This window comes from Rissa tridactyla, chromosome 7, assembly GCF_028500815.1.
Source record: "Rissa tridactyla isolate bRisTri1 chromosome 7, bRisTri1.patW.cur.20221130, whole genome shotgun sequence".
Taxonomy (NCBI): domain Eukaryota; kingdom Metazoa; phylum Chordata; class Aves; order Charadriiformes; family Laridae; genus Rissa; species Rissa tridactyla.
Window position 1 is genome coordinate 7693892 of NC_071472.1, and position 23439 is coordinate 7717330.

Below are 23439 nucleotides of genomic sequence, written 5' to 3' on the forward strand. Positions count from 1 at the left end.
TGAACAGCAACCAGTGCTAGGGCGGGGTTTTTAAATAATCATTTTTATCATCTTTTTGGGCTGACCACAGCTGCCAGAGACGACTCACCACTCCTGGAGTCTCGGGAGTTACACTACGAGCCTCAGTTGTGCTTTTAGTCTGAGCTAGAATTGTGTAAATCACCGATCCCAAAGAATTCCAGCTACCGCCAGCGTACTGCAAAGCCATGTGGCAAGCTTGTAGAGGCAGGAGGCAGCAGTGCACCTGTGTCCATGGAAGCGCTGAGCCCAGGCTGTGTACTAATGATTTCTTATTGTTTTCCCAGGGACAGTGACACCCACAGACACGGCCCCAGAACCAGCCGACAGCGTGCGCTTTTTGGGATTGGAGTTAACATCACAAAATGCAGAAATAGCGCTATACGTGCTTTTTGCTCTTTCTGCAGTTGGAGTGTTGGGCTTGGCTCTTCTTGCATTTAAATATGGAAAATTATCCAAAAGATCCCGTAAACGATCACCCACAGAACTTCATAAACTGTAAAGTTTCCACTTGCTTAAGTTTTTTTTTGTTTTGGTTTTTTTATTAAAAAAGCCTATAGCACCAGGAAGAGAAACCTGCTTGTATTACTGCAACTGTGTGTCTTGCCTTAGAGATGGCTCCTCATCATTTTGTTCAAAATACTTTAATACTGAACTTTAAAATACAAAAGCAATTTTCTTTTCTATGATAACTTTCTCTTTTCTCCCCAGGCATTATTACTGTGATTTCTTAAAGACAAAAGTACAATTGCTTGTTCCTATCTGCATAGGGATTCTGAACTGGAGCTTTCATCTGTTCTCACTTCACCATCTCCCCCTGGATGATGCAGGTCTCTGAGGGAGCTCCCCTGCTTCTTAGTGCTTCTGAGATAAGTTAGTGTCTGTACTGGTGAAAACGGGGCTAGGAGAATGTACTGTTCTAGTGCAGCTACTGTACAGATTGTCCCCCCCAACTTTATTTCATGTATTTTTTTGAATTATGTATCATAAATTATAAAAAAAATAAAACGGAAGTGGCCCTAGTACTATGCCTTCACATTTGAACAGAGTGTGACACTTAATTAAATGTCTCTAACACTGAGATGCACAGTTGGTACAGTGGGGGGGGGAAGGCTACGACCCTTCCTCCTCCAAAGGAAATTCTTTCAGGTTCCTGTGCTGCAGCCCACTGGTAACAACATTTCCATTTTATCCGATAAGGACCCATCTTCTTTCTTCCTGTACCATCATCGCCTGGACCCAAAACACTATTTCAGATCTGAATAGGAAAAAGGCCCAAGTGAGGTCATTTAAACTGAAATAAAAAGTTTGTCCGCTATATTTTAAGTTTCAATATATGACCCTAACTGCTTGCTTCTTTGGGACACAAGTACTTCAGAGGAACTTTACGAGAGAAGATAGTTATGTTTTCTGGAAAATAGTTTATTGAGTGCTTGGGGAATTAAAAACTACAAGGTTTTGCTTGCAGTTGCAGAAGCAAGAAAAAAGTTAAACATAAATTAGTTACCTGATTTGCTACTTATAGTGCTTCTGAAACCCTCATTTTAATCAGTCATTGCCTACCATGACCTTTATATTAATATATCTGGCCCTTAAATTTATATAGCAGAATATTTATAGATTAAAAAGTGCCTTCCTATGGCAGTAGGGTAATGATTATGAAAGCTGACGGAGATTTTCAGTCTTTTTAACACTTTGCTTCTAGGCCTCAGCCACACCCACTTGATTTTTCTGACTTCGGTGACTTTATTCCATACTCCACTGCAGGAAAAGAATTAAGTAATTCAGTCAGTGTAAAATAAGCCCCACTTGTCCAGAAGCTTTAGTTGACTTAGATCACATAAGAAAAAAAAAAAAAAAAAAAAAAAGAAAGCGCCAGACAGTGATTACTGCAGTTACTCAAAACTACATTTGTTGTGTAGAATTTCCGTTCCAAGTATTGTTTTCATCTTCTCCATCATCTTGAGTCCTCAGTCTATATATTTTGCCTTCTTTTTTGAAGTCTTCCCCCCGCTTTTCCACTACTCGTTTCCTGACTGCTTGCCTAGGGTACAAATGACAGCGAGGTTTGACAGTTTCCCCAGTCATAATTACACAAGAGAAGCAAATGCAATAAATGCAAATCATGCATCCTTCCTTCTCTTATCCCCAATAATAGTTTTCTTCATCAGCCCTTTGTTTCCTTGGGAAGCAACACCCAGCTGAAAAATTGTCATTTAGCAGTCAGACAAACTGCCAGAGTCTCACTTGCCCTGGAAAGGCCCTGTTATGGCTGCTTCACGTGAAACGGCCCAGCGGCTCTCCAGGACAGCAGAGCTCTCATCCTCTTGGCAACACAAAGCCTTACCCATCAAAATCAGACTGCAGTTGCTTGGGTTTCTTGTACAACCACACTGTAACAGTTTGACAACTAATTTTGCAAACGTTTATCTCCCAAACAGTATCAAGTGAAGCCCACAGTTGTAGTTACAGCTCAATTCCCTATTCATAAGTGACTGCGAGACAATGCTTTTGCTACTCTAACTGGAAACTGAAGCAAACAGTAAGGATCTTGCTTAATCACAGGCATAAAAAACAAGAAATCCTCATCAGAAATCCTAGTCAGAGCTGCCATGCAGTTTACCAGCCACCAGGCTGTCCCTTTTAAGCAGATGGAAGGGTGGTGGCCAGAAACTGCAAAGAGAAGGCAGCAGTTAAGAGCCAGATGAAGTTCGGTTCCCTACTACACGGTGAAAACAATTCACAAGCAGTTTGAAAAATAGCTGCCTTGATGAGTTTTGATTACCTGCTTTGCTCCACGCTGCTAGACGCTGAAGGATTTGAATGGTCTTGCTGATGACCTGATCTCATAGTAGACTGGGAGGGGGGTGGACTTGTGAACAGGAAGTTGCTAATAAATCTCCAAACTGCTAAGAGGGGATAAAGTATTGTGCCCAAGAACTTCCACAGATCACTGCCTGAAGCCTGAACAACAGAAGTAGCAGGTCTTCCCGCCTGGACATAAAGCAAAGCAAACTGGTCAGGCTGGTCATACATAAAGCAAACTGGTCAGACATTAAAGTCACGCTCTTGTAGACAGAGTATTTCATCCATAATTTAGAAGCAGCTCAGGAGACAGAAGCGAACTCCTTTGGTTACACATTGGACAAATATCTATACCACCGTTTATCTGCTTCAGAAAAAGCCCTCCTCCAAATCACTCCTGACAAAAATTAAAGTAATTTTGCCATCTGTCTTAGACACAGAAAAGACCAAAATTCAAGCCAAATATTATCATGGTTGACTAATAGCAGATATCCAGCTACAGTACTGCCGTTTGCAAGGAAACGAAAAGCAAACAAACAGCAACCCAACACCTACCGGCAGCAACACCACCGAAGCACTGGGTGCTAACTCTAGTTCCAGTAATTTCTTTCCATAATCTTCTTTGGTAAACTCCCTTCTGGGAAACATTGTTGCCAGTGAAAAATTGCCATAAGCATTACCAACCGTCTGGGAAAATATAGAGAAAACATGTTATTTGTGACTCTTCCCTTTCAAACAACTGCAGATTTGCCAGTTAAGTATACCTTGCCGCATTGACCCAAGATTTCTGTATCAAGCTATCAATCACATTCACATAGAGAAATTAAGATTTTTCATATCCTACTATCTCTAACTAATGATATGCTGCAGTAATACAAAGGCAGCTGGTGGCACTGGAAAAGGCTGCTACCAAAACCCCCTTCAAATAAACAAAAAAGGAAAGCAGTTGATGACAATTCCACCACGATCAACAACTAGTTGATGCTACACCAAGTTGTAATCAGCATGTAGGAAAGGAACCACCAATTTACCTGTGCAGCAAACTGCCTTGCTTCTTCCAGTCGTGCTTCAGATGGGAACTGGTTAGTAAAGGAAGATCCATCTGGGAGGCGGAACTGAATCCTGGCTATTGCACTGCAGGACATGTAACAGGGTCAGTCAGAACATGAACAGACACAGACAAACGCTCCTGGGCATTTAGCTTGGCAGTATTGAAATGTGGAAGAGCAGAACAGTCATCCTACTTATGGTAGTGCAGATGGCTTATAAGTTTGGATCCACAGCTTCTAACTACCTGCTCATATCTCACAACGCATCTCCTCTGGTTTTTAATCAGAGTCCAAGACCCATCATCATTCAAACCAGACACTGCAATCATGCAGAAATGAATAGATGAATGAAAGATAACCCATATTTCTTTTGTGTAGCCTGTATTACATTTGCTCTTTTTTCAAGAAGTTGTATTACGAGGGCACAGACATCTAAGCTGGCTTGGCAAGTAATTCTATATTCAACTAGCTACGGCCCAGCATTACTGCTCGAGCTTCAACACCAGCACAGGCTGCTACGCCCATACTTGACCTCTCTCAGGTACAGCGCTAGACTTGCTGTGGCTCCGTAACTCCACGTAAGGTCTGTACGGGTTAGAATATGTCTCAGAACAGCAGTGTTGGGCTGAGCAGGAGACAGCTCTGACACGGACAGCTGATGAGCTGAATCCAAGCTAATTGCATGCACAGACAAACAGCTGGGCCAGCACCACACTCCTCAGTGCAGTTCTGACATTGTCTAGTCATTCTGCCTAGTCATTATCTATCACATTCTCACCTTATTAGTTCCCCACCTAGCCCCGTTACAGCTGGTATTTAAATCAAAGATCAGACATATAAAAGCTTTTTCTAACTAAAATAACACACAAAGAAAGGTGGTTAGCGTTTCATAATCAGGAATGTCAAAAGGATGAAAGTTACCAGAGAACATAATATTCATGTAAATAGCTACAAATAAATAATATAAAAGAAAGACATCTTTTTATGCCACTATTTAAACAGTTCAACATGGCATCAATTAATAGATTATGATGTACACTAAATCTCTTAAAAATTTATGTGAAGTTTCTTTACCTTTCTCCACAAGAATATAAATTCCTTTTTCTACAGGAACTCACCTTCGCTCCTTTTGAGATGCTTCTTTTCTGGCCTCTATTTCAGCCTGTTTAGCCTGAAGAGCTGCAGCTTTTGCAGCTTCTGCTTCTTCTTTCGATTTTGCAAAGCGAGCTGCTCTCTCAGCACGATCCTGTGAAAGGACCAAACACAAACCTTAATTTATACCACAAATTGTAGCTTAATATTCATTAAATCAGAGGCCTATGATCTGTACTCAGTACCCGACAAGGAGAAAAGACAGTAGTGATGCAAAGAATTATTCACTGCCAAACTGCACAATCTCGTGTCATTAGCCAAGACGACACTTTTCAGTGATTCACTTCATGCAAATAGTTGTTAATAGATGATCTTCCCATGCAAGTTTAACACTCCAGTAAAGATAAAGGGAAAAATCTTATGACAAGTTACACGATTACAGTACTAAGTGTTCTAGGCCAAAACCTGACAATGAGGAGGGATTGTTACGAACTGTTTATATATCCATATATGTACACATATATATATACACACACACACACAAACTTAGAACATAATCCTCACAACCAGTCTGAGATCAGTGTTCTTCTGCGTATTCCACAATTAAATATCCCCTTGATTCCGTTCCAGAACTATGCTTAAATTGCAATTATTTTTATGTTTAAATGATAATTCTCCACTGGACTCAAGCAATGTGATAGAAAAGTTGGTATGTTCATTCAGATAGAAAAGATCATTAATGTGAAAGGAAAAGCTTAATTTTATACATGGGAGATGCTATATAAACCCCAAACACATTAATTGTTACAATACAAGGTCACAGGATTCCAAACAGGAAAATTTACAATCTTTTGAAGTTTCACGGAACGAGAAAACGTATCTTTTTAGTGCACCAGTGGTCCTTGTGAGAGAGAAGCAGCAAACAATCTTCCAAAATGAAAAATTTACCATTGCAATCTGTTGTCTTATACGCTCTCTAGCAGCCTTCTCTTCTGCCTTTTCTCTGTTCCTTTCCTCTAACATACGTTTTGTCAATTCTTCTTCCTGTCGTCTTTTGTACTCCAACATTTCTTTACCAGTTTTTCTCCGTTCAATTTCTTTCTTAATTTCTTTCTGAATAAACAACAGAGACATAAAAATTGGATCACAAAATTGCCTTGGACAAGAGAAGGAATTACGCATTTATACAAATAAGGGTATAAAAAAAATTGCAAGCAGTTTTACATCTTCGTGTTACCTGTTCTTCTTCTTTCCTCTTCTCTTCTCGTCTTTCTTCAAGCTTTTTTGTTATTCTAAATTTAAGAATAAAGTGAAAAGTCTTTAAATTGCAGTATCTGCAATTTTCATAAAGCATTTGCAAACACAGAAGAACTGAACGCATGAAAATGAACTGTAAGACAGTGCTAATACCCAGTCTAACAGTAATGATTCATTCACATGCGGGTGTACTATCCATAAAAAGATGAGGTGGTGATTCACCACCTAGTTTTCAACTTTTAATGGAGTTCTAACATATTCCGTCTGTCCTCTTCCACTCAGTAAATGAAGAATCTTACATGTTCTTACTGTTGAACCAACTTCTAAAGACATACAGTAAGCAAATACTATTTATGATCTGTGGTAACAGAAACACGAAATCTCAATCCCTTCTTAGCTATTTAAGCCATCTGGTTTCTTCTGCACATTGCTTCCTAAAATGGAACGCAAATAATATATTGCGCTGACATAGATGCACATGCACCTCTCTCATCTACCCAGAAAGGTGCCTTAGAATAAGGACTGACTCAAAAAACCCATAGTAATTTACAATATATTTTAAGTCTGTGGAAAAGGCAGGCATGACCAAACAACATGAGAAGTCAGATAATCAGAAAAATTTTGTTTGTATCATAGCTGGTTTGCTTCTTTAAAAAGAAACTGGTAATTACTGCAGAGCTTTGCCTCTTTTTTCCACTGAAAGAAATGCTGTAGATATATGCAAATATGGCCTAATTTAACACACATTTTAGAAAGGAACTTTGGTATTTATATTAAAATACTGACTGTGTTTTCTTATCAGTGGTAAGTAAAAAGTTATTATCCAACAACTTTGGAAGAAAACTGAAATTAAACATGAAAAAGTTTTAAAACATATTTTAGCAGTGTAAATAATCCTATTTACTAAGTACGTGTTACTGGTTTTAGATAAGATATTACAAATAGTATCAGCTTTACAGATGCTAAAAACAAGTTTATACACAAAAACTTGCATTTAAAAACAATCAATTTAATGAATGAACGATGTATTGAACCAGATGTTTCTGGTCACCATACTTTAAAATACTAGAACTAGCATTGCTCATCAGACCTCATTACTCTTCACTGATCAAAACAAGAGTCTCAGAATAGAATTCCTGTGGCATTTTCAATATGCCTAGACTCCAAACAGTCATCAAATAGACAAGAAAAAGAAATAAGATGGCATCTGTGTACAAAAACTAGGTTAGCACTTTATTACCCCAGTATCAAGTGCTTTCAGTTCAATGTTTTAACTCCTTCAAAATTTTTGCAGCAAACAAATTGTCTGTATTCAACTTACTTCAAAGCAAGGAGAACATTTTTAGTTTTCCAGATTACCCTTTTCTTTCAGACTACATGAAAAATAACATTAATTTAAAGACTGGTTTCGTATCAACCCTAGTATTATCACAGACATCTAAACAAAAATAAGACCGCAGAAATGTTTGCCAGATTATAACAGAATAAGCACCAAATACCTTGTAATTAAGCCTGTTTGTTCAAAAAAACTGACCCCCAAACCAACAGAACTGCCTCCTGGGAAACAAATACAACACATTAGGAAGTCTGCAAAAGACAACTTACCTTTCTACTTTGAGTGTAAGATCATTCACAGGCCGAGCAGCACTCGCTTGCTCATCTGAAGAATTAGTTGCCTCCTGGTTTGCTTGACCTGAATTTGCTCCATCTTCAAGTGATTTATGAGAAAGTAATGCATATGAGAAAAATAAAAGGTATATTTCTTATCACGAAAAAATATCATGCTCATTGTTAGCCATAATTTGCAGCAACTAGGATACCTCAAGGAGATACCAGGTTCTGCTATTTAGACACCGCCCCCCCCCCATTTTGGTTTCAGATTACTGACCCAAAGAAACGTTTTAAGTTGAATCCTACTTCAAGACAGCATACACAATTTTTAGTGTATTATAAGCCATAGATTTCTCACTCATTAAAACTGAGCAGAATGACAAGTTATCTTCCCTCTAGACTTGCAAGAGGCATTCTGGGATATCCAAGTTTTTCCTCAACAAGTCCACTCAATATATTGCCTTTTATGTACCATCATATAACAATTTAAGAAACGGAAAACTACTTCAAAAGCAAATTAGCTAGCATTTGTGTAAAAATACTAACCATTACCAACAGAAGGTCTTATTGTCTCAGACATAACAGACTCAGGAGACTCACAAAACTCTACTGCTCTGGATTGTGTATTTTCTGAAGCACCATCAGGTTGAGAAGAGGGACAGGGAGCAGATGACTGACTTCCATTTTCCAAAGGCTGCCCTTTTACTCTGTGCATCTAAGAAATTGGGGGGGGGGGAAATGAGATTATGAAACTTTGAATATTTTCTACAGGCTCACAGGTCAAGACTAAACTATTTTTGGAGAATCAGCCCTATTTAAAATATAAAACTAAAATTATCACATATTGTTGAGTATGATGCAGTCATTTCATATTTTTTCCTAATTTTAGTCTTACACTTGGAATCAAAGTGATAAAACTATCTACAGTTATGTTATGTTCCATAGCATAATTTTATAAATCCACGTTATGAAACAATATTACAAAACCACATATGAACTGAAAGAGTAATCGGTATGTTATTTCAGTTTAGAGTTCTTGACATATTTCTTCAATACCGTAGGTGTTTCATACATGATCCAGAACAATCTGTGAAACAAAAAAATACCGTACCACTTCTGCACTGTGCTTTCAAGCCTCTTCAATTTGTGTAATGAACTTAAGTTTGCAGATTCTGTTGTTGGAAGGATACAGAACCAGTAATTCCTACCTCCCCAAGGCACATGCTAAGCGCCAGGGACGTGTCCTGTCTTAAGCATGTGGTATCCGACTCAACCTGAGATATCCAGTCTGTTAGCAAGCACTACCTGTTTAACTTTATGGATTCTGGTAACGAGCTCTTCAACAGAAATGCTGCCAGCAATAACTTCCAAAGGGATTCCATTGTCTCCTATAAAAAAACTGGATGGAACGCACACTACAGGATCTGCACAGCAACAGTTAAGGGTAACAAATGACAAAAGTTTATGAAGTAATTTTAAAAGGAAAAGCAGAAGTCCCTCCTACAGAAGCTTCTAGTCCAATACTCTATCTCCATCTGGCCATCAGTAGTCAGTAGATGCTAACAAAAATGCTGGAAAACATTACATACAACCGATTAGCATTTCTTCTTTTCTTTGAAATGGTTTAAGCCAAAATATTTGTCTCCAGCACACACATACCTGACAACCGATTATGCTTTGACTTGAAAGATTTTGTTTTACTGTGAGACAACACGTTATGTACACAACAATGAATTCTTTACAGCATCAAGAAAACCAAAGCTACTAAATTCCATTTCCTGGCATCATACAGAATTCCTGAGCTACATGCAGCCACCTACTTAAGGCAGGCAGACGTTTACCTAACTTCATACCTGTCTACCTGATAGAACCCAGTCCCCTACACATTCTTCCTCCTCTGTAACTCTGAACTCCTGCTAATAATTTAAAGCATTGTTTGCTTGCTTTCTAATACTGATTAGTAATACCAATGGGTTATTTTGTTTACATAAGCTTTGGATAATTTTCTGTTTGGAGAATTAAATAGGATTAACATTAAAAAAACCCCAAACAACTCGTTCACTTTCTCTAAGAATTGACAGTAAGTTGAACACATAGATGGTATCTTTTAACTACATAGTTTATTACTTATTTTTGTGCCATAAGAAGTGTATTTAATAATCTTGCTTGTAAGTATTTGTCTTAAGAACAGTATTAACATGTAAAGAACAATTATCTGTAATCATAATGTAGCATCTAAACTGAACTCAAAGGATACAAATTTGAGAAAACTGCAGGCATGCTTCACTGTTTAAAAAGAAAAGATTAATTTAGGAGGAGCAATCACTTTGCAACAACTTCAGATTAAGTCTTTCATCATAAAAATAACTGTCCTACTACCACACCCAAAACTATTTAAATACTCGAGAGAAAGCTAAAGGCAAATTTGCATGGCATCTTCTCATTAACATTTTGCGTAAGTGTTGATTGACATGGTGACAATCCTTGGTTATCACAGTTGACTACATAAGATTTAGGGAAACAGTACTAAGAAGCAATTCAGGGAAAAGACGTCTAGTCTATTGAATGCAAGTAATATAGTAAGTCTAATAAAACGTCTATAGAGCATTTCAAAATAATGCTGTTTTGGGAAATGTCAATGCACTTCCTGCACATGGACTGGAACGCTTAAACATAACATAAAGAGCTGAGTAATTTACCCAAGAACTTCAATGCTTCTCTATTCTATGTGTTACAATAGAGACAAACACATTTTCTCTAGGGCTTTACAGATTTTTATCTTTCTGAATTCATGAAAGTTTTAAAATTTATTACGTAACTTGGCAAATCAAGAACTGCCTCAAGAGTACTTGCATTTTGATTCCAGCTTTTTTACATAACTTTTGTGTCTCTTCCTGTTGAAAAAAAGACAGCCTCAAGCATTCCTTTACTAGTACTGAAATATGCAATGAATAGTCTGCAGAACACAATAGTAAATTTTGAAATTTGGAATTTTCTCAGGCTCTAGCGGCTTCAGGAATACTGAATTAACTTATGTTCTGGAACCTTATATTTAGGCTACCTCCAAATCAGGGTGAGGACTTCAAAAGCCTCTTACTCTCATCATCATCAATGAAATATTGTATAAGAGACAGAACTAAAATAGAATCAAACCTTTTGGTGTCAATTTTGATAGCAACAAAACCATCTGAGGCAGCTTCAGTCACCTTCTCATCTTCCCACCTTGCAGCCATCTCAGCAGATTGTTCATCCTCACCTGCAAGATATAGCACATGCATGAAGCTAAACCCATCACAAACTACCGTCTCTGGTCAACTTTGCTTCAACTGCTTGAAATCACCTTTGAAAGACACTCTCACAATTATTTTCAAGTCAGTTTACCATTTTTTTGGATAGTCTGGAGACAATTCACTCCATCTGATTCGCTTTGCTAACATGCCAAAAACCTAATATACAAAAAATCCTCCCAAGCCAGCAAGTGCATAGCTTTTGCGGTCATTCAATTGCATGGTGAGCTGGTCCAAGGGAGCAGAAGGGACTGGACCACACAGAGGAACCGGAGGTCATGGCAAGTCTGAAGATTGGCTTGATTGCATCATCTAATTGCACAACTAGCAATGGACTTCATTTTCATATTACAGTGTGTATGCTTATGCTTTAGTATTTTGCTTCAATATACTCATAGCATGCAAGGAAACCCCACAGCACAGAGGGAACCATTGCTTCTCCCTGACACTAAGCTTGACATGTTAACATGCTAAAACTATCTGCTGCTTACCCCTCATTATAAATTTAATTACATATTGGTACACCAGCTGCTAATAGGTAAAACTGTATTTTCCACTCCTTGTAAGTATGTAATTCAGCAGACAATGTTTCACAGTTTGATGGTGTTAAAAAAACCAAACCAAACAAAACAACAAAAACAAACCAAGAAACATTTATTTGCAGGATTATTTGTAACTTAGTTTTGTACTCCAGTTGCTGACGTAAACAGTAGCAGCAGGAGGGGAGGAAAAGGAGTGAGGAGCACAGAAGAACAAGAATAACAGTAGAAGAGGAGCTACTTAAGTAAGGGAAACTGAAAAGATGCTCTAGGGACACAGATTCAGAAGTGTTATTTTAATCAAATGAAACACATCAATCATACTTTTATCTTCCAAAGCACTAGTTTAGTGAGGATGAGGGTTAATAAATAGATTCCAACTAATATTAACCACCTTTCCAGAAGTAAATTGGCCTGCAACCATTTGTTTATCTTCAATCTGCATTACTTCCTAGCAGCTTGGAATTGTCTGTACTCTTGATGAAGAATTTGAGTCACAAGTATAGAAGTATAGTAGTCCATTATTCAATGACAACAACAAACCATTTGTTTGCGCCAGTTGCCATTTCATGCAGCATTTTTCACTTGTTAAAGATCAGGAGTTATACATGGAGTCCCCTGGTGGAGCACTGCCGTCTTAAGGCCATGATCGTGTGGCTACAATTCTTCTCGTAGACACATGTATCAAAAATACACCTATTTTGGAAAAGTGTTTTCCAACCACACGTATTGATTTTTCCCTGGAAGTATTGGAGCAAGTAAGAAAGCATTCATGTCTGTTACTATTATTCTACAGAAGCAAGTACACGTTTAGGATATTTTATGCAGGAACCTTTTCTCTTCCTTCAAGTGCAGTGCTTCCAACTGCGGGTAATGGGTGCAGCTGTTCTGCCAAGGGTGGCTTAGCCTCCTCCTCCTCCCCCATTTCCAAATGCTTAGAGATCGGCAGCTGCTTCACCACACACTTTTTCAGAAGGACATGTGCTCATCCGATTAGGCTACTAAAAATATCTAAATACTTGCCTAACACTAACTTTTCCATATAAACAACTGCTGTACAAAAAGAATGCTGAAAGACACACACAGGTCAGAGAGTGTTCACAGTACAGTCCCTGAGATGGGACCCATGAATGAGAATGCTGATAACTCACATTTTATAAAGCTCTGTGCCATGAAGCACAGTTTAATATTGCGACAACGCACAGAATAGTTGCTTATTCTCTTATGTCTTTTTGTTTTGATAACCCTTTCTCATTTAGCAGTTAAGGTTCATTTTTTTTGTAGTAGTAATTCTATCCTGAAGTGAAAACTGCCAGGTCACAGGAAAAGCATCAAAAAAGTCAAGAGGTCAAGCCGAACACAACTTGACATAATTCATAATTCTGCTAAACACTGAGCTATCACAACTGCCTGGGAATTCTAATTCCCAAGACCCTCAGATTTCTTATGTTTCTCAAACAAAAGCATCGCTTTATTTCACTTAGCAGAAAGACCTGTACACAATTCGCAGTCACTCTTGCTCATCTGGTCACGTAAATTAGATACCTAGGGATATCTAGGGAAAAGGTATCCATCATTTCTCAAGTGATTCAGATAACTGGAAGAGACTCTTTCTGCAATGATTTATTTCCTGTACAAGGAACTTATTCAAAACCATCACAAGTTGCCAAAGGACTTTTATTCCCCTGTTCCTCAGCACACAGTCATCAAGGAAAAGTGTTTTCCTTTCAGGAGGAGACAGACAAGCCCAGCTGACTTCTCAGTGTCCAACATTTTGTAACTACTCAGTAAGAGCAAGGATTGCCCATTCTGGAATGACAGAAAGCCAGGACATTAAGCTCTTCACCTCCTCCTCCTTTGCGTCATTTCACATATTTAACTTGAAAAGTGCTTTGATACAGCTTGGCTACAAATTACTAACAAATAGCTTGTTGATTGCAAACTTACTTGTTGATCAGTGCTTTGTAAAAAAAAATAAATCTAAAAATAAAGTTATGAACAGAGGAAGAAGTGTTTCTACAAATGTTACTAAAAAGAAACACAAACATTTTAGCTTGAAGTTTTTTCTTTTCTCCTTCACTTCTGAAAAGCACTTTTTTATGAGTGGTCTGGTATTTTCCACGATCAGAACATGTCTAACTTGTGGAAAGAATAACGTTAAAAATCTCAATCAGAACACAGGAAGTACCTGAGGGGGGTTTCATATCAAATGAACAATTAACTTTAGATTAGTAACTCAAATAATGAGAGGAGTTTTTTAACTCTGCAGGCTGGAAAATCATCTACACAACAGCTACCATCAAGATACCATAAACATTCGCCAGAGCTGTTTCAGTATCAGGAATATTTCTTCCCTGTGCAGCAGCAGAACCTACTAGCAATTATTTGATGCCACAAAGTAACTTGTCTGGTCCCCAAACACAACTTCCTTGCTTTGTGTGTACAGAAGCCTCTAATCTAACACCTCACCTTAATATTTAAAATCAGTCTTGTAAGGCAGACACGTGTCACCTAATGCTCCCTGGAGAGTATGGAGCAACCCCTTTTACTGCAACTTCCCATGAATTCAACAGGATCTTTAATATGCTTACACAACTGCATCACCAGAATATGCCATGAATGTTTTGAAAAACTGAACTAAAAAAATGTTATGATTATAGCTGCAAACAAAAATATTAAAGAAAAAAACTGGTTGAACAACATGTAATCACAGCCACAAATACCACCTCATTGTTAAGATAAATAGCCACATTATTCCTTGCTTGACTGGAAAATATTCAGGAATCAGAAAGAATAATCCAGTTCTTCCTTTTCTAGTGCCTGTTTAGAGAAGTGCAGTGAAGAGGAAGAGATGGACAGACAGATGGTAGCAGAAACCAAACAGAGATGGACCTAGCAGAATTCAGTAATTTTTGTCAAGGCTGTATCTAATAGCTATTCTTCACAGTGGCCGCCCTAGAACTACAGTTAATTTATATTTTCTGTTTCTCTCATCAATTTTTTCCCCATATACATTATTGGACAAAGTGCACAAAACAAAACAGAAACACTGAACACTTCTGGAAGAATGTTTTCCTGCCCAGCACGCCGCTTTCAAATGCTTGCCTCCAGTGCCTATGGGTAGGCGCAAAGTCAAAGACTCAAAGCCACCATCATCGCCAATGGAGCGGTTTTAAACAGGGATCTACCCAAACAACAAACCCAATCACTGCTAGCATAAAAACAGACTATTATTTCAGCACTTGGCATCCTTCAAACACACCTGCTTCCACACATGGCAGGAAAGTATGTTCTTGGGCTTCCCGATTCCCTTTCCCAGCAGGTGTAACAAAACTGCTTCGCGATCCGCCCCACCACAGGTCAGCTGCCCTGATCGTACTGTTCTAGGGTAGACCACAACTCAGCAGAGCTCTCCAACTCTTTCATTTTGGAGATATGGCCACCTGAAGTAACATTCTCCCTTTTTCAGGGCTCGTAAGAACAAAACAAAACAAATCCTTACAGCATACTACAACATAAAAACTAGGTGACATTCCTGCAATCATAAATTTATCTCCGCTATTTATATCTACATATCCATATACCCACCTAATCTACATTAGCATCTAAAAGAAAAGGCTTGTTTTGTGTACAATTTTAATTTCACAAAAGATATTGGAAATAAGTTACAATGTGCACTCTCAACCCCTGATACATATGTATCAAGTTCAAAATACTCACAGGTACCGAATTACTATTAAAAAAAATAAAATCTTTGTGGTGGGTTAACTTTGGCTGGACGCCAGGCGCCCACCAAAGCCGCTCTATCACTCACCCTTCTCAAGTGGACAGGGGAGAGAAAATACACCAGAAGTCTTGTGGGTCAAGATAAGGACAAGAAGACATCACTCACCAATTACCGTTATGGGCAAAACGGGCTCGACTTGGGGAAAAAAAAATAATTTAAATTTATTGCCAATCAAAAGTCAGAGTAGCATCATGAGAAATAAGAACAAATCTTAAAACACCTTCCTCCCACCATAACTTTCTTCACAACTGTAACTTTATTTTAAATTCTCTACCTCCTTCCCCCAAGCAGCACTGGGGGACAAGGAATGGTGGTTGCTGTCATTTCGTCACACATTGTCTCTGCTGCTCCTTCCTCCTCAGTGGGAGGACTCCTCACACTTTTGCCCTGCTGCAGTGTGGGGTCCCCCCCACAGGAGACAGTCCTCCACAAACTTCTCTAGTGTCAGTCCTTCCCATGGGCTGCAGTAGTTCTTCTGCATGGGTCCCTTCCATGCGGTCACAAGTCCTGCTAGCAAACCTGCTCCAGCCAGGGATATCCGTCTTGGAGCTGTCTGGCATTGCCTGTATCAGACATAGGGGAAGCTTCCAGCAGCTTCTCACAGAAGCCACCTCTGTAGCTTGCCACATAAGCCCAAAATAGAGCATCTGAAACATCGAAGAAATTTAGTAGAGAACTTTTAACCTTGAGTAGGGAGTTGGAGGGAACATCAGCCTTTACACAAGTCACAGCACATGTTTCACAGGTGAAGATGTCAAGTGTTGCACGACACCTCTGTCGGGAAGTTTCTTGTTGTTTTACCACCTGGCTTTCCATTTAATTTTATTCAACACACTACGATCATCTCATTATTAACTATGAAGGCACAGAGCTATCAGGTAGGAGCTGTAGGTAAACACACTAAAGTATGTTTATTAAAAAAAAATACAAAATTGCAGTGGTTCAAGGCTTCCACATCACGGCACCCACCTGCCATGATGATTCATGGGCTTTAAAATGCTGCCTTAAAGCCTGCATACACTGCCCCATCCCCTCCTCCAACACAGCATGTTGTGGGCTGGGAAGATCTCAATTTCTAGCAGTCAGCTTGACAGCCAGTAGGAAATGCTGTTCTCCAAGTATAAGGAGAGTTGTGTCAACAAAGGAACTTAACTGCACTTTACTTTTCTGTCCACATCCCCTTTGTGAGTGAACTTCTCCTTGAAGCTAAGCAAATCCCATGGTTCAGTAATTCTTAAGGGAACAACGCTAGTCACACGTTTAGTGTGCTTGTTTTCCCATGAGGCATCTGAAAAACTTCAAGCCACAAGCACTTAAGGCAATATTAAAAACAAAAGAAACAACACACGCATAAAAACACGAGAAGAAAGTCCATCTAATGTCCTCCTTTCCCTTTACCCATTCTTATTTTTCCAGACAGAAAGGCAACGCACAATGTGCGTTTCTATAGGTTTCATGGAATCACGGAATCTTCAGAGCTGGAAGGGACCTCTAGAGATCATGTAGTCCAACTCTCCCGCTAGAGCAGGATTACCTAAAGCACATCCCTCAGGGCTGCATCCAGGCGGGTCTTGAAAATCTCCAGAGTAGGGGACTCCACAGCCTCCCTGGGCAGCCTGTTGTTTGTTCAATTACCATTCAGTTACAGAACAAACAGTACAGGGAACTGGAAAAACAAAGGACAGTGTACACAAACAGCTAGGACACTTACAGCAGTAAGCCTGAATGCAGGCTTATGAGAGGATATAACGAAGGGAAAAGCAAAACATGGAAGCAGCTAATTTTGCTGCCCCTGAGCGGTGCGCAGAACCCCGACATCCCGCAGCCAGGGCACGGCCAGGCGCTGGGAGTCTCCGCAGCCCCGCACGGCCGGGCCGGGACTGGGACTGACACAGCAGAAATCCCGGCACGGCGGGAGGTGGAGGCGGGGAACCAACAGCTGGCCGAGGCGCTGCGGAGCCTGCGGCGAGCTCCGCCCGGGGGCGAGGGAAGGCGCGGCGCCGGCTGACAGGGCCGCGGGCAGGCCGGGCCCACCTTGAGGGGGAAGCACGCCACGGGGCCGGCCACTGCGCCCCGCTCCAGCGCCGCCGCACCCCGGGGACGTCCTGAGAAGCCTGAGGGACGGCCCGGCCGTCCAGAAGCCTGCCTCAGCAGCGGCGGCGGCTCCAGGCCCCGCGGCCGCAAGCGCTGTGTCAGTGCGGGGGCGGGCAGGCCCCGGCGCCCGACACCGCCCCCCCTTCCTCCTCCTCACCGCCCCGTTCCGGGCCGTACCTGACACGAACACGACAAAGACCGAACTCCGCTGCTTGGCGGCGGCGATGGCAGCCGGGATGGAGCCGCCGAACCACATCATGATGCCGCGGGCCCCGGCCGTTGCCAGCCGCCGCCAGGCGCCTGCGCCGCCGCCTCACGCCCCCTCCAGCGGCGGGCCCCGCCCCGCGCGTGCGCCGCCCGCCCGCGGCCCCACGGCGCCTTCGGATTGGCGGCCGCGCGCGGCGCGTGCCCGCCCCTCGGTCGCGCGCGGGGAGGCGGCGAGTTCGCTTCAGCGCGGCGCCATCTTGGTCCCTCGCGTGTTTCCACGGCAGCGGCTCGGCCCTGTTCCGCCCCAAAATGGCTGAGGCAGGCTCGGGGGCAACTGCAGGGAGAAAAGACCCTGCGACCCAGCGCCTGCGGTGAGGGGCTGTGAGGAGAGGATGGGCACAGTTAGCCCCGGCCCCAGCGTCCACCCTGGGAAGGTCAAGGGTGCGACAGAGGAGAAAAATGATGGAGGAGGTACCTGTTGGACAGAAATCCATGCTAAATATGTTAAAAGTAGAGAGTGTGGCATGCATAGGGCCTCCATGAGTGGCAGGGGATGAGGCCGGGACATCCTCCGTGCTGCCTGGTGAGCCAGGCTGTGTGAGGGAGTGGGACAGGGATGGCACAGTGTTTACAGCACAGCCTTGGTGGAGGCAGACAGTCTCTTTGATGGACATTTCACAGTAACGAGGACAGGACAATTTCCTTCAAGCGCTCTGATGATAACATTTTGGAAAAAATGCTGCACTTATTCTGAAACACAGTTGGGACTCTTAACTGTATTCTGGGTAAATATTGCTGAGGCAGATGCTGTTAAAACATTTGAAGGCCAAAAAATACACAGTCTTTTCAGCCTGGAAAGCTTTTCACTGTTGTGCTTTGTTTAACCTGGAGTTTAATTAGAAAAGTCTCTGGATAATGACAACAAAAAAAGCTATAAAGTGATTGTCAAAACAAGCAAATCAATGTTAACGTACAAAAATGCTTTTGCCTCTCAAGATGCAACACATGGAAAACGTGTCACTAATCCTCACTGGGTAAACTTTGCATACACGTATGCTGCTTCTGCAAGTTTCTTTAAGAAGTAACCATTAGAACACTATAGATTTTCTGCTGAGATGGTATTATTTTTTTTGTATTTTCTTTCTTCATTGTACAAAACAGATTTAAGAACAGTGACAAAGGCTGGGTGGTATTAAATGAAACTACAATTTTTTTTGAGATGAACAAAAAGACATCTCTATTATGCATGTGCATGTAGAAGAACAGGTTAGATTGTAGCGTTTATTAGTATCTTAAGCTCTATGACAAACTTGGATGTGTTGCACTAATTCTCATGGCATTCCCAACAGCTGTAGTTCACATCCATTGCACCTCATTTGAAACCCTAAATTGGAAGCCAAGTTGCGAGAAGGGCGAGTGAAGTGTTGAACAACATATTTTTTGGAAATTATTTCGCAAATAAGATTTTCAAAAATTTCTACACCACTTCAAGCAAGGAAAAAGTTTTGCTTAAACGTGAAAGTGGAAAGGCTTACTTATGACTGGATAGGTAACTTTTGCAAGGGTGTGCAATATTTTACATCATCAGGAACTATATTACATTCTGAAATAATTACAATTTTAAAAGTATAAGTCTGTAACTGTAGGGTCACTGAGTCGCTGCTGTTGCGTGTGCCTCTGCTGCTGTAATTGAGTTGAGAGACCCTAGAGCACGTGTCTCTGCAAAAGCGTGTACGTCTTCAATTTGTAGGCCTAGGAAGAGGGACAGGTAGCTAGTAAGTAGAAAGCTTTATTGGGAAATAAATAAAAGTGATAGCTGAAGCATTACCCAGAATTCAGTTCCTTGGTGTGCTGCCATGTCTCTGTCTGACTTAGGCAAACTTTGTGTGTGTATTACATCTGTTACTCTGGTGGAAATGTCAGCTAGTTTGTTAAAATGAATACACAAAACCAAATTCAGCAGTCAGTATGGGAAACAACGCAAAACAGTCATTTATATTTTAAGAGATTAATTCCCCCCCAAAACACACAGATCTACTTAGATTAAAAGGAAAATATTTTTATTAGTGAATTACTTTTTTTGATTGCACTGTTGCTTCACACTAATCCATGATTAACAAATCAAATTATCAGTTTAAGCCAAGTAAAAAGGCAACACATTTGAGTAAACATGGAGACAAGCTCTGGTGTATTTCCTAGCACGTATAAATCAATGTGATAGACTATCATAGCACACTTAATAATGCTGTTTCTTAGAGTAACTAATTTGGAAACCATAAGAAGGGCAAGGAAGTGCTGCATACTAATCTCCCTAATTAACCCTCCAACTAGTGCAAAAGTTAAGGTATTAGAAAGAAGCAGAATGCCAGTGTCTCCCCTCAATTTAAAACCAAGGTCCTCTGTAATTCAAGTATGATGTGCAATATTGCTGCCTTTTTTTTTCTTTTTTTTTTTTAAAAGTCAAGTAATTTGGGGAACTCTCATGTAACTGATCACTTAGGGTTGAAGCTAGTCCATATTGCAGCCAGCTTCTACCATGCCTTCCACTGCTGCTGCACCTGCATCTGAAAGATTTCACTACTGTGAGCATGGTATATTATCATCAGTCCTTAGTCTAACTCAGATTCTCAGTTAACTGGGGCATGGGAACTGAATTAAAAATAAACCTCACTATTAAGCATTATCCACAGCAGCACAGTTTATTTTAATAATTATACCAGTTTTAAAAGCATACAACCATCAGCAACATACAGATTTTCCTAGATAGCTCTTTGGTTTACAGCACTAGTCTTATCTGACATTCAAGTTTTTCTTCAGAAGTGCAGAAACAGTTCATTGCAATTGCATGCATCCCGTATAATGACTAGGCTCATGTGCTTTACCAGCAAGACTGAAAAATGAAAAAAAGCAGCAAACACCGAAGTGTTTGTGTCCTGGACCAAATTTTACCGCTTCTTAATCATGTGTTTAGCAAGATCCAGTTTCAACCTGACAAATTTCGACAAAGAGCAAACAAACATCGCAAAATGTCAAGTAGTTACAAGCAGGATAAAAAAATAAACCTTGCTAATAAGGGGCTGCCAGAGTCAGGTCCAAACTCCAGCCCTACAAGCCTAAACGCACAAGGCAGACATTGAACTAAAAGGAGGCTCATACATGTTGTAATAAGAACATAATTGCATACATTTTCAAGTCAGCCAGGAAGCAACTTCATTTACACCGGACCTTGCGTCTGAATTTTTCAGATGTGAATAGTGACTTTGCTCTCAGGTTTCAGAATAAGAGAACTTAAAGGGACTTAATTTTTGGAATGTTTTGGAAATTAGGCCCTTTTGAGGGTTCTGGTCTACACCCAAGAAATAAGCCTTCCAAAATGAAGTCCCGTTGACATTGTTCACTTTATACTTGTTGACATCAATAGCCAAAAATACCCAAACCCAAAACGTTTTAAATGTGAACAGGAGCAGGACATCGAATAGAGGGAGCACACCAACCTTCATGAAGACTGAGGTGTAGAAACATTGAAGGGATTGAAATAAGTCCTTTCTCACTAGAAATATATAAAAATTCAAACTACCATAATTTTTCATGACCTGTAACATTAAAGTGATTTGATCAATTTTATCCAAAACTTCATATAAACGTTCTTTACCTCAGGGCTAAATACAGGAAGGTACAGCCAGTACAAATTTTCTAGGGGAAAAACGCGTCATGGAGCTAAAATAGATACTTATAAAAGTAGTTAATCACAATTTTAATTATGACTCCAATTTCAGACATCCAAACAAGCTAGTATAAGATTAACTGAAAGCAACAAACATGTCAGATATGAATTTTTAAGGCACAAATGAGTGTCATAGCACAAGAATGTAACTATTTATTCCACCTTGAGAGGGAGAAGTGGCTTGCATGACTAGATAAGGATAAGTGTATAGAGCTATTTGAATAGCGCAAGACAAAAAAAATGGTCATACTGTGAAAGGCATGTTGTGTATGTTTAATTTACCAAGCTAAACAGTTCTACTCGTGCTTTGGCAAACCTGAACTTCCATCTGTGTACCACTGTCCTGTACCACTTGGATTTTGAAACATAGTGTGTTTTACAGAAGGCCAGTAGGGTAAGGGATGGTTGCAGGTAGAAACACCTAAGCACTTGTACAGTACACGACGGTGCTGGATTTCTTTGTAGATGTTCCGCTACTTTTGTTTTTGTGTCATTTTCTAAGTGTGAGTGAAAGAAAAGGATTTCAGATTATAATAGGTTAAATTTGCTCAGGGCGGAGTCTCAGGTAAAATGCAAGATGCCTATTCATAACGTGTCACTTCATACCAGTGCAGTCTTACTGAAATATGGGGCATGTGAGGCTGTAGTTTGGCAGCCACGTGGAAGCTGTGAGTAGATTCTCAGGTGTGCTGTTATCATCTACCCGAATCCAATTTCAGCTCCACCTGGTTTTGAGCGTTGCCAGAGTATGGAGCTTAAATTTGTTTTCTTAATTTTGAATTGTCATTTTCACTGTAATATCACAAATTGATCTGGTCACGGTTCACGGATGCATTCTGTAAAGCAGTATAACTGTATTAATTAGAAATTAAAATCAAGAAATAGCAGCCTTTGGTGGAGGAGGCAATAGTCAAATTAGTTTCTCTTTTCTGGTTATTCTTCCAGTGCTTTTTCCTCAGCCTTAAAAGTTATGACATGTTCGCAACCAAATGAAATGTATTAAAAATTACTGCAATATAATTCCTTTCGCCATTATTTACTTTAAAATGGCTTTTATGTTAAATGATAGGAAGCTGAAATACACTAGAATACTAGAACGTTTGTTGAGAACACTCGAGAATGCTAGTTTTACATACATCTGTTCCATGCCATAAAGTGCATTTATTTGCTTTCTAGAACATGATCCAAATCTATGAAACAAATCTAGTTCCAGGGGTTTGTACGGAGTCCTCAGTTTTGTGTGTTTTAAGGAACCAAAAGGGGCAGAAATGTAAAAGCCTGGAAGGTACAAATGGTCTTCGTTAGATGAATTTAGACCCTGTTCACTTATTAGAGACAGTATGAAGTAACACAAAATCAGGAACGAACAGGACTGTAAAGCAGAAATATATGAATTCTGTGCCCACTGTAGACATCAGAATCCTTTGATGCTTCCAAAGTCACTTTAATTGTATCTGTGTGGCTTGTAACAGCACATCCAGATCAAAAAAATGTAACTGCCCCCGTTTAACACAGAGGAAAGGGTGACCTGCCTGTAGTAATTGTAGTTAAGTATCAGATTCAGGATTAGAATACAACTGGCTTATTAAATGTTCTAATTTTTTCTTTTAGGGCAGTTCGCACTCAAGTTTACAACTAACTTGGTTAAGAATTAAATATTTGCTGGGTGCCTTGTTCCTAATCCTAAACCCTCCCTTCCTTTTGTTTGGATTGTGTGTGTTCTCCATGCTTACCTCTGTCGTTACATTTTCTTCTCTTTGGTTATTATGGGGAAAGTTTATTAAATGAAGCAAGTCTTGCAGCATCGCTTGGAAATGGTTTAATTTGATGTTAGATTTAGTTCTTAGGTGTTCAGAATAGATGGAAGCTCTCAACCGACTAGTCTTCTATACCTATGAAAATTCTTGTCCTGGAATGTGTTAGCCGGGGGAGACAGGTGCCTCTCTGGGTTGTGACACCTGTCATTACA

The 23439-nt window shown here is 40.2% G+C and overlaps 2 protein-coding genes across 3 annotated transcripts in view; one reads left to right on the forward strand and one right to left on the reverse strand.

Moving 5' to 3' along the window:
* LCT (lactase) overlaps positions 1-1104 on the forward strand; it is a 21119-nt gene extending 20015 nt beyond the window's left edge. The window contains exon 17 of the mRNA XM_054208395.1: positions 312-1104. Within this exon, the coding sequence (XP_054064370.1) occupies positions 312-520 (209 nt within the window). The 3' untranslated portion in view covers positions 521-1104. The remainder of the gene's footprint in view (positions 1-311) is intronic.
* UBXN4 (UBX domain protein 4) overlaps positions 1-17869 on the reverse strand; it is an 18347-nt gene extending 478 nt beyond the window's left edge. Inside the window, exons 1-13 of one of the 2 annotated variants that reach the window (XM_054208393.1) lie at positions 17717-17869; positions 10986-11088; positions 10090-10118; positions 9138-9256; positions 8379-8547; positions 7827-7929; positions 6202-6256; positions 5913-6077; positions 4991-5118; positions 3855-3957; positions 3379-3510; positions 2804-3012; positions 1420-2062 (exon numbers count right to left, since the gene is read on the reverse strand). In XM_054208393.1, the coding sequence (XP_054064368.1) occupies positions 1924-2062; positions 2804-3012; positions 3379-3510; positions 3855-3957; positions 4991-5118; positions 5913-6077; positions 6202-6256; positions 7827-7929; positions 8379-8547; positions 9138-9256; positions 10090-10118; positions 10986-11088; positions 17717-17798 (1536 nt within the window). In that variant the 5' untranslated portion in view covers positions 17799-17869 and the 3' untranslated portion in view covers positions 1420-1923. Of the gene's footprint in view, positions 1-1419; positions 2063-2803; positions 3013-3378; positions 3511-3854; positions 3958-4990; positions 5119-5912; positions 6078-6201; positions 6257-7826; positions 7930-8378; positions 8548-9137; positions 9257-10089; positions 10119-10985; positions 11089-17716 lie in introns of those variants that run through there. The other variant, XM_054208394.1, reaches the window with a different exon arrangement.
* Between the last annotated feature and the right edge of the window lie 5570 nt (positions 17870-23439).